This window comes from Rhinolophus sinicus, chromosome X (genome assembly GCF_036562045.2).
Source record: "Rhinolophus sinicus isolate RSC01 chromosome X, ASM3656204v1, whole genome shotgun sequence".
NCBI lineage: Eukaryota > Metazoa > Chordata > Mammalia > Chiroptera > Rhinolophidae > Rhinolophus > Rhinolophus sinicus.
The window spans coordinates 24750212-24762489 of NC_133768.1; the positions used below are offsets into that span (position 1 = coordinate 24750212).

At 37.1% G+C, this 12278-nt stretch overlaps 1 protein-coding gene across 13 annotated transcripts in view; it reads right to left on the reverse strand.

Annotated features, from left to right (window-relative positions):
* Positions 1–12278, reverse strand: part of DMD (dystrophin) — a 2125071-nt gene that overhangs the window by 13520 nt on the left and 2099273 nt on the right. For all 13 annotated transcript variants that reach the window (XM_074323908.1, XM_074323912.1, XM_074323913.1 and 10 more), the window contains one exon: positions 650–742. In XM_074323908.1, coding sequence (XP_074180009.1) covers positions 650–742 — 93 coding nt within the window. The remainder of the gene's footprint in view (positions 1–649; positions 743–12278) is intronic.

A 12278-nucleotide genomic window follows, 5' to 3' on the forward strand; every position in this document is an offset into this window, starting at 1 on the left:
CAAAGTACACAAGGTCCAAATGATGGGGAGAAATAAAGGCGTTCATAAGATTAATGTCTTTCTTTGTGAAGACTGTATTCTATCTACGGAAGTCAAAAAATTAACAGACTAGTATATAAAGATCTAATTGTGCCTGTATTTCAATGATGGGATGACTCCATTTTTAAATATGAAGGGTATCAGATCAGATTGCAAGTCAGAGTCTCCCCTCCTCCCCACACTATGCATGTCCTGGACCTCGCTGTATCGGGCAGTAACTGTGTGTCCCTGGCAGAAGCACCATCAGGGCATTCATTTCGTTGTCTGTAAAAATCACATCATAATTCCTCTTAAGTAAAAGCTATCTCATAATGAACTCTTCAGACTGAAGAGCAAAGCAAGTAAAATACTTTAGAAATGTAAGTTACTATGCTTATTTCTAGAAACATCTTGATTACACAGATAATCGAATTCAACCGGAATCCAAGGCCAGAAAATTCATTCATCCAAACCAGAAAATCACATTTAAACATCAAATCTCAGAATGATCGCAAATTGGCATTCTGTCAGCACGTGGTTATTGAAACATGGAAAATACAAACTAGCTGGGTATGAAAATGAATGGCCTAACTCTAGTAAGTCCGAGTTACTTCTCGGTAGTGGAGCTTACCTCTCGAACTAGGGAAGGAGTTGTTGAGTTGTTCCATCACTTCCTCTAACCCTGTGCTTGTGTCCTGGGGAGGACTGAGAAGATCTTCCTCACCTTAATGAAAGCAAACACAAATAACGATAAATTACACTTAAGGAAAAAATTAGAGGTACTAGAGACAGGGTCCACAATTGCATTTAAAAATCCATGATAAATTCATTTCCACTTGCTCATAAATAACGTAAATAAAAATAACTCTTCAAACTTAATAATTAGGGAGCAACTCCTTAAAGGGAAGAATTCCGTGCAGAGATTTGTGTGTCATTATCTTTGGAGAAGAAAACTGTGTATGTATTTAGAAGTTAAGATAAAGTTGACGTAAGTTTCTTATGCCCTATGAACCAATGAGAAACATTTTTCTTTGTACTAAAAAATTATTACTGAAAAAGACACTTGCAAAACAACACATCAGAAAATAGGACTGTGACATTTTGCATTTATGAAAGTAAAAATGGAGTGAAGACACTGAGGTATTTTTCCCACTCTTTCCTTTGACATTTCACCAAAAATACAAACAAAACTCAAGTGTCTTTAAGGTCCAATATAATAGGGAGAAATAGAAGTTGTATGTGACCTAAATAGGTGATGAAATATTAATGTTCTAAGGACTATGGATATGGGGTACACTGGGGAGTTACATTCCTTTACTCTTTGCTACATGGCACTACTTTATCATAATGTTTTTGGAGGCTAATAAGGGGAAATATTATTTTAATTTTTGAGAATTTGTGAGGAGAGAATGATGATTTTGGTAGGAAAGGAATTTAGGGATGGATGGTCTTCATCTGGGAATGGGAGTCTCCTTGTAGGTTTTGTCTCTGTTAAAAAAATACACCTTAAATAGCATTTCAGTAAGGGAGAAATTTCTTAAGTGCAAATGAAATTATTTTGAACTTCGACAGTCCCTGGAAACTAATTTTTCATAGCATTCAATCTTCTAATAGTGAGAATCACCTCTTTTCAATTTCAATTTGTTCAGCACATTGTCGCTTCCATCTAAAAGACCTTGCTTCAGCAAATCAACAATAATGAACATATTTAAGGACAACCTCAGGTTCACATCTGATTTGGACATGACTGGAGAGCCAGTGATTTAATGACTTACATACGCTTGTCATTTCCTTTGGTCTATGCCAGTTGGATTTTCATCTCTGATTATAATCCTGCATTTATTATTAAGTTTTCACCCTTGTTTTTTAAGGACAAGCTTAATGAATCCTTGGCAATACTCACTATTAAGACAAAATCATATCCTAGGTGGACGTGAGGCTGCATACCATTATTAGAATGGAGGGCTGAGGACCTGGGGTAGACAGAAAACCTTTGCTTCTGTGAGTCTCATGGTAGCATATCATAGGAAACCTCTCAGAAATACTAAGGACAGGAAATGAATGCTGAAGAATTAAGGCCACAAGGTGGAAAAGGAATTTACAATATCATCCATCCATGCATCCATCCATGCATCCATCCATGCATCCATCCATGCATCCATCCATCCATCCATCCATCCATCCATCCATCCATCCATCTATCTATCTATCTATCTAATCTATCTATCTCTATCTTCCCTCCCCACACCCCTTCCTGGTTTATACTTATGCCTTTGGAAATTAAAAAAATGAAATTCAGCATCTTTCCTTTCTTTTTTCCTATGAGTTTAAACTACCATTAGCTGGTGAGGATGGAATACTCACTGCCAGGAGGAACAGGACCCCGACAACTGCAGGGTTCATTCCATCTTTTTGTTCCATGACCAATGCCAATTTTTGCCCAACTGGGGAACACGAGGCATTTTTCATGGCACCAAGTCCACTTTAGTGGTAGTATGTCTTATAGAATAAATCCGAACCAACAGAGATACTTATGAGCAATGTATTATTATTTCTGACAGTTTAATTACATTATACCAGAGCTCAGGAACTCAATTGTACTGTGTTAAGATTCAGGTCCTGTTCAATGAAGTGACTGGCATTCACTCCCTGAATTATTTCTAGGATCAAATTATAAAGTATAAACCTAACGATGTCAGCCAAGTCCATGTTTATACATAAACCATCATCTGTAAGTCTCAAATATAACTGTGCAAGTACAAATGTAAACTTGGCTTATATGTTTTAACGGAAAACTTTCACGGCAACGATAAATGCATCCATGTAAATATTTTTGAGTGCCTATTACATCCTAGTTCGCACATACACAAGTAAAATATAATCTTGTCTTCTTCTTTTCTCAAGATTTTCTCAGCAAGTAAAAAAAATGCTTTGGGTTTAACTAATCTTCTTTTAAGAATCAAAATCAGATTTATCACATATATGCATGAGTAGAGGTGAATCAACACACTGAAAAATGCTTAATGCCTGGTATTTTCTGTGTCAAATTATACTGGAAAAGTTAAAACAGCTACATGATGCCTGAAATCACAGTAATACCATGGGACGATTCAATACTGAGCCAGATTTTAAATGTCTTAAAAAAAGAAAAACACCCATAAAAATGTTAAACCAGTATGATTAGTTTATTTATTCAATTATTTATCAAAAGTCAACTGTATGCCAGGCACTGTTCTCAGTGCTGGGGTTACAGCAATAAACAACCCAAAAGCCCTGTCTCCACAGAACTGACATTCTTATGCAGGCACACAGGCCAAACAGATACACAAGTAAATTGTAAAGGTATGTCAGGTGGTGGTAAACATTCAGAAGAGAGGGGTGACAAGGGGCAGTGAGAAAGAATCTTCAGAAAGGGGAGTCTTGGAAGCCCTCATCGAGGAGGTGCAGTTGAGCAAAAACCTTAAGGACCTAAGGGTGGGAACCATGTCGACAGTGGAGGGAAGAACATATCAGAGGGAAGAGCATATGCCGAGCTGGAGAGGCGAGTGTGATTGGCTTCCTCAAAAAAAAGCAAGGTCAGTGTACCCAGAGCAGAGTGACCAAGACTTGGAGGGGGAGTCCTTCCCTGGCCTAGGAATTTGTACTTGGTCATGTGATCTGCTTTGGGCAATGGCATGTTAGCATACATGGCCTAAGTAGAGGTTCGTAATGACCTTGGATGGCTGGGCTTGCCCTCTTGTGCTGATGTGCCATAGGGAGCACATGGCCGAGTTAGCCTGCTAATCCAAGGAGGAGAGGAGACATGTGGAACAGACGAACCCCACCACAACCTGGAGTCAAGGCTAGCTGAGCTCCATCTAAACTCCAGCCAACCAACAGACACATGAATGAGAAATATGTAACCTGAGAATTTTGTGATTATTTTTGTTACACAGCAACACCTAACTGTTTTAAGGCATCAAACCAGCAAGAATCCAATACTTATGGATCATACACTGATATGTAGTTACAATATAATGGGCAACCCAAAAATGTTCCTGAGTAACGATACCTGTGACCACACCTCTCTACACACACACACACAAATCATTTATGCAAAATACTTATTGAGTCCCAACTGTGCACCCTAGGAACTTGGCCAGCCCTCATCCTATTTCACTGATTCATTGCCCTCTGAAACAGTATATTGCTAATGGTCAAGGGATTGCAAACTTAGTTAAAGGCAATTCTTTAGCATTAATACTTCAGTTTGATTCTACTCCAAGGTGATTCCCACAAACATGCATAAAAATCCTCTCAATTATTAGCTATAGCTCTCATGGCTTGTCTGAAGTTGGTCCAAAAAGACTGAAACATTGAAGAAATGAATGTTTCAAAATAAGGAAAGAACAAAGTTAAAATATGTCAGGATAACATGATAGACACTGCAGAAGTGAAGAAAAAAGTGAAATGACTCAATTTAATATGTGAAAAAAGAAATGGAATGATTTGCAATGGGCAAGATATTCTTTAAAGTCTTCTGAAACTCACCATGATTTTAGGCTTTCTTGAAGGGATGCTATCCCATGTGACTCACTTCCCTTCCCTCAATTCAAATGAGAATTTTCCTATTTGCTTAAAAAAGGGACGTTAGCTAGAACCTATGCAGCCTAGGCAGAAGAGACACTAGAAACCTTATTCCTGTGATTTTTGCTTACACCTAAGCAAACTATTTTCTCTTTATACAAAAGGGAGCGATGTACTACAAAATTCTTTTCTTTTAAAAGGGAGGCTGTGTATAAGAAAATATGCCCATCATTATTTTTCTTTGGATTACTTAAATCACATGTTTTTAATCAATTTCCAACTTGATGTGTGATTACCTCATGACTTATGTCTTTCCTGCCTTTCTCTAGTTTTTCATAATAAAAAACATGATTTATCCAGTACCTGATATTAGTTTCAATTACTTTTTAAAATTATATTTGGGGTAGATGGTTTCAGTTTTATATAACAATGCTGTATAGAAGTTCTTTAAAATATTGTGATATACAATGATGATACTGATTATTAATTATTAGCCAGTCAGTATTGGATGGTGGCGAAAAATGAAAATTAGTAGTTAATATTCTTATTATTTTTAATGAGATATAATTGACATATAACATTGTATGAGTTGTAGGTGTACAACATAGTGATTTGAATACCATGAATTGCTATTGATTACCATAGTCAGTCAATGGTCTTCGCCAAACACAGTTACAAATTTTTTTTCTTATGATGACAACTTTTAAGATTTACTCTTTTAGCAACTTTCAGACATAATACAGTACTGTTAACTATAGTCTCTATGATGTGCATTACATCTGCAGGACATGTTTATCTTACAACTGCAAGTCTGTACCTTTTGAGCACCTTCACCCAATTTGCGCCCCCTCGCCCCCAACCTCAGGCAACCGCCCATCTGTTTTCTGTATCTATGAATTTGGTTTGATTAGATTTCACATATAAGATTATATACTACTTCTTTCTCCATCTGACTTACTTCACTTAGCATACTGCCCTTAAGGTCCATCCATGTTGTCTCAAATAGCAAGATTTCCTTCTTTTATGGCGGAATATTCCATTGTTTTTAATGTATGTATGTATGTATGTGTGTGTATATATCACATTTTCTTTATCCATTCCTCCGTTGATGGAAACAGGTTGAGTCCACATCTTGGCTATTGGAAATAATGCTGCAATGAACATGGGGGTGCAGGTATCTTTTTGAAATCGCGATTCTGTTTCTTTCAGATAAACACCCAGACTGGAATTACGGGATCATATGATAGTTCTATTTTTAAGTTTTTGAGGAATCTTCATACTGTTTTTTATAGTGGCTGCACCAATTTACTTTCTCACTAACAGTACACAAGGGTTCCCTTTCCTCTACAATCTTGCCAACACTTATTTCTTGTCTCTTTGATAATAGCCATTCTGACAGGTGTGAGGTATTACCTCACTGGAGTTTTGATTTGCATTTCCCTGATGATTAGTGATGTTAAAAGCAGCTTTTCATGTACCTGTTGGACACCTGTACTGCTTCTTTGGGAAAATGTCTATTCAGATCTTTTGTGCAACTTTTATTCAGCTTTTTTTTTATTGAGTTGTGTGAGTTCTTTATTTTCAGTATTGACCTATTGTCAGATATATGATTTGCAAATACTTTCTTCTATTTCATAGGTAGCCTTTTTATTTTGATGGTTTCCTTTGCAGTACAGAGCCTTTTATTTGATGGAGTCACACTTGTTTATTTTTGCTTTTGTTGCCTTTGCTTTTGATGTCAACTCCAAACACTCATCGCCAAGACTGATGTCAAGGAGCTTATTGCCTACGTTTTCTTCTAGGGGTTTTATGGTTTCAGGTCTTACAGTCAAGCCTTTAATCCATTTTGAGTTGATTTTCCTGTACGATATACAATAGTGGTCCAGTTACATTCTTTTGCATGTGGACATCTAGTGTTCCCAACACCACTGACTGAAAAGACTATCCTTTTCCCGTTGTATATGCTTGACTCCTTTGTTGTAAATAAATGGACTCTATATGCATGCATTTATTTCTGGGCTCTCTATTCTGCTCCGTGACTCTATGAGGCTGTTTTTCTTTCTTTCTTTTTTTCTTAAAGATTTTATTGGGGAAGGGGAACAGGACTTTATTGCGGAACAGTGTGTACTTCCAGGACTTTTTTCCAAGTCAAATTGTTGTCCTTTCAATCTTAGTTGTGAAGGGTGCCATTCAGCTTCAAGTTGTCCTTTCAATCTTAGTTGTGGAGGGCACAGCTCATCTCCAGGTCCAGTTGCCATTGCTAGTTGCAGGGGGCACAGCCCACCACCCCTTGCAGGAGTCGTACCAGCAACCTTGTGGTTGAGAGGACGCGCTACAACCAACTGAGCCATCTGGGAGCCCAGCGGCAGCTCAGCTCAAGGTGCCATGTTCAATCTTAGTTGCAGGGGGCAGAGCCCACCATCCCTTGTGGGACTCGAGGAGTTAAACCGGCAACCTTGTGGTTGAGAGCCCACTGGTCCATGTGGGAATCGAACCTGCAGCCTTCAGAGAAGGAGCACGGAGCTCCAACTGCCTGAGCCACCAGGCCGGTCCCGTCTATGAGGCTGTTTCTATGCCAGTACCATATTGTTTTGAATACTATGGCTCTGTAACATGGTTTGAAATCGGGAAGCATGATGCCTCCAGGTTTGATCTTAATATTGCTTTGGCTATTTGGGGTCTTTTGTGGTTTCATACAAATTACAGGAGTATTTGTTCTATTTCTGTGAAAATTGCCATTAGAAATATGATAGAGATTACATTGACTTTATAGGTTGCTTTGGATAGTATGGGCATTTTAACAATATTAATTCTTCCAATCCATGAGTACAAAATGTCTATTCATTTCTGTCTTCTTAAGCTTTTTTATCGCTAATATCTCATAATTTTCAATATATAGGTCTTTCACCTTAGTAAAATTTATTCCTTGGTATTTTATTTTCTTGATGCAATTGTAACCGGGGTTATTTTCTTAATTTCTCTTCTTGATAGTTCATTAGTGTATAGAAATGTGACAAATGTCTGTATATTGATTTTGTATCCTGCAACTTTACTGAATTCATTGAGTTCTAAGAGTTTTATGGTAGTCTCCAGGGTTTTCTATTTATAATATCATGTCATCTGTAAAAGAGAGAATTTTACTTCTTCCTTTCTTATATGGATGCCTTTTATTTCTTTTTCTTTTGTCTTAAAAAAATTTAAGGTTTTCAATTACAGTTGACATTCAATATTATTTTATTTCTTTTTCTAGCATAATTGCTCTGGCTAGAACTTCAAGTACTATGTTGAATAAAAGTGGTGAGAGTGCACATCCTATCCTTCTTCCTGATCTTAGAGGAAAAGTCAGTTTTTCACTGTTGAGTATGATGTTAGCTGTGGTCTTGTTATATATGGCCTCTATTATGTTCATGTATGTTCCTCCTATGCCTACTTTGTTGAGTTTTTATCATGAATGGATGCTGACTTTTGTCATCTATTGAGATGATCATATCATTTTTATCCTTCATTGTGTTAATGTGGTGTGTCATATTGATTTGCAGATGTCAAACCATCCTTGAATCCCTGGAATAAATCCCACTTGGTCATGATATATAATCCTTTTAATGTATCATTGAATTTAATTTGCTAATATTTGTTAGGATTTTCGGAATCTATGTTCATCAGGAACATTGGCCTATACTTTTCTTTTCTTGTAGCATCCTTGACTGGTTTTGATGTCAGGGTAATGCTGGTTATAAAATGAATTTGGCAGTGTTCCTTCCTCTTCTATTTCTAAGAAGAGTTTGAGAAGGAATGCTATTAATTCTTCTTCAAATGTTTGGTAGAATTCACCACTGAAGCCATCTGGTCCTGGACTTTTGTGTGTTGGGAGGTTTCTGATTACTGATTCAATCTCTTCATTAGTAACTGGTCTATTCAGATTTTCTATTTTTTCATTTTTCAGTCTTGGTAGGTTGAATGTTTCTAGGAATTTATCCATTTGTTCTAGTTGTCCAATTAGATGGTGTATAGTTGTTCATAGATGTCTCTTACAGTGTTTCCCAAAAATAAGACCTAGCCAGACAATCAGCTCTTTTGGAGCAAAAATTAATGTTAAGACTTGGTCTTATTTTACTATAGTATAAGACCGGGTCTTACCATGTTTCCCCAAAAATAAGACCTAGCCAGACAATCAGCTCTAATGCGTCTTGTGGAGCAAAATTAATATAAGACCCAGTATTCTATTTTATTCTGTTCTGTTCTAGTCTAGTCTTATAGTAAAATAAGACCAGATCTTATAGTAAAATAAGACCAGATCTTATATTAATTTTTGCTCCAAAAGATGCATTAGAGCTGATTGTCCAGCTAAGTCTTCTTTTTGGGGAAACGCACGGTACTATCCCTTTTATTTCTTTGGGATCCCTTGTAACATCTCCTCTTTGATTTCTGATTTTGAGTCTTCTCTTTTTTCTTGGTGATTTTAGCCAAAAGTTTGTCTATTCTGTTCATCTTTTCAAAAAAACACTTCTCAATTTCATTGATCTTTTCTATTCTCTTTCTGGACTCTATTTCCTTATTTCTGCTTTGATCTTCATTTTTCCTTCTACTAACTTTGGACATTATTAGATCTTCCTTTTGTAGTTCCTCGAGATATAAAATTAGGTTGGTGATTTGAGAGTTTTCTTGTTTCTTAATGTAGGCATTTATTATATGAACTTCCCTCTTAGAACTGCTTTTGCTGTATCCCATAAATTTTGGTATGTTGTGTTTACATCTTCATTTATCTCAAAGCATTTTTTAAATTTCTCTTTTGATTTGTTCCTTGACCCCCCCATTGGTTGTTCAGTAGCATGTTGTTAATCTCCACACATTTGTGAATTTTTCAGTTTACTTCTTGTAATTTCTAGTTTCACACCATTGTGGCCAGAAATGATTATTTTAATCGTCTAGAATTTTTAAGACTTGTTTTGTGGCCTAACATATGATCAATATGGAGACTATTCCATGTGCATGTGATAAGGCATACTGTGTTGCTTTTGGACTGATTGCTGTGTATATATAGAGGGTGGCAAAAAAAATGTATACACATTTTAAGAAAGGGAAGTACTGTATTAAGATTACACTGATGAGAACCTCTGAGAACCTCTTGTAATTGCATAAGACAAATGTGACTTGTATTCATCTTTTGTTATGGGCATATATTGAGTATTACAATTTTAATACAGTTTTTATCCTTTCTTAAAATGTGTATACATTTTTTTGGCACCCTCTGTATATATATATATGTGTTAAGTTCATTTAGTCTAACGTGTTGTTTAAGGCCAATATTCCCTTATTGGTTTTCTGTCTGGATCATCTTACCCATTGATAAAAGTGGGGTTATTAAAGTCCCCTACTGTTATTGTGTTGCTGCTTCTCCCTTTAGGTCTGTTAATATTTGCTTTATATATTTAGGTACTCCTATGTTGGGTACATAAATATTTATAAATGTTGTATCCTCTTTTTGGATTGATCCCATTATGTCTTTGTCTCTCATTATTGTCTTTGTTTTAAAGTCTATTTTTTCTGATATAAGTATAGCTACCCCAGCTTTCCTGTGGCTTCCATTTACATGGACTATCTTTTTCTATCTGTTCACTTTCATTCTCTATATGTCCTTACACCTGAAGTAAATTTCTTGTAGGCAAAATATGGTTGGGTCTTTCATTTTTAATCCATTCAGCCACTCTGTCTTTTGATTGCAGAATGTAGTCTAATTAAAGAAACTTTTGATAGGTATATAGTTTAAAAACTGTTTTCTGAATGTTTTGCAGTTCCTCTGTTACTTTCTTGTTCACTTCCTTTGTGATTTGATGATTCTCTGTAGTGGTATGCTTAAATTCCTTTTTCTTTCTCTTCTGTGTATCTACTATAGTTTTTTGCTTGGTGGTTACCATGAGGTTTACATAGAACATATTTATAACAGTCTATTTTAAGTTGATAACAACTAAGTTCAAACGCATTCTAAAGCTCTACATTTTTACACTCCCCCTGCAATGTTTTAGATTTCACAGCTTTGGATTTTGTGTATCTACTAACCAAATATTGTAATTATAATTATCTTTACTTCTTTTGTCTGTTAACCTTCATACTAGATTAATATAGCCTGAGACTCCCTTCCGGCCTGCAAAGTTTCTGCAAAAAATACTGCTGATGGTCTTATGGGGGTTCCCTTGTATGTAACAAGTTGTTTCACTCTTGCTGCCTTTTGAGATTCTCTCCTTGTCTCTAAGTTTTGGCAAAGTGGGTCCCTTAATTCGGAACTCTCTGGGCTCCTGGATCTGGATGTTTGTTTCCTTCCTCAGGTTAGGAAAGTTTTCTGCTCCTTTCTCTCTTTCTTCTTCTTCTAGGACCCTCATAATATGAATAGTTGTTGGCTTGTTGGTATCCCCAAAAGTCCCTTAAGCTAGTGTTACTCTTTTTTTCCTCCTATGATGGATGAATACCACTGCCCTGTCTTTAAGTTTGCTGATCCCTTCTATTCATCTAGTCTTCTGTTGAAATCCTTGTAGTATATTCTTCAGTGCAGTTATTGCATTCTTCAACTTTATAATTTATACTTGATACTTGCTTATATTTTTCTATCTCTTTACTGAAATTTTCACTTTAGTCATGCATTGCTCTCCTGATCTCAACGGGAATCTTTATAAGCATAATTTTGAACTCTGTATTGGGAAAATCACTTAAGGTCTTTTTTGAGGTTTTACCTTGTTCTTTCATTTGGAACGTATTTCCTATTTCTTCATTTTCCTTGACTCTTTCTGTTGGTTTCTATGCATTAGATAAAACAGCCACCTCTCCTAGTCTTGAAGGAATGGTCTCATGTAGGAGATGAACCTTATCTTTCAACTTTGCCCTAGCTCTTGGTTGTCTCTCAAACCTCTGTGAAAGTCCAAGCTGCCTTCTTCGTTCTCAGTGGTTCCCAGTAACTGAGAGTGTGCCAAGATCTGTCAGTGTCCCGAAGTGGAGTATCTCAGTCAGCACCTAGATGCCGGGTGATTAAAAGCCCAACATTCGGGCAGCAGCTTTTAAAGTATGTAAATATACCTCTTTTAGGGAAAGACTGGGAGATGGGAGTTTCTGTCTGCTTCCTCTACATGGAGCCCTGGAGGGATAGCCATTTAAAAATTGTCGTTTGCCACCAATCCCACTGAACCCATAAATGCAAGCCCTGATGGCCACCAGAACCAGCTTAACCAGGGATATGTCCTCTGGGTGGCAGCCACAAAAACCTGAGCACTGGATGTGTGCCCAAGCTCCTTTCTAGTTGATAACCAGTGACCTGAAGCAAGGCAGGAGAGCAGGAAGACGGCTCCCACTAGCCTCCCCATTTCCGGAGAGTACTGTAGTCAGCCCCTACATATGTGTTCAACTAGAAGCCTGCTCCTCAGGCCAAAGCTTTTAAGATAAACAAACAGGCCTCTTTCATAGGAAGACTGGCCGTGTTTTAGTCTGCTGCCCCTGCCTTGGGGAGTTAGCCATGGTGAGTCCCATGGTAAGTCCATGTCAGCCCTTTAAGAACTGTCTCTTAGACTATCACTTTGTGGATCTCTTGGATGCAAGCCCCGTTGACTCCAAAGCTAGATGTTTTGGGGCCTCATCTTTCATATGGAAGTCTAAACGTTGGGGTTCAAACCTTTTACTCCTTAGCGAGAAGCTTGGAGTTTCTTCCTGGT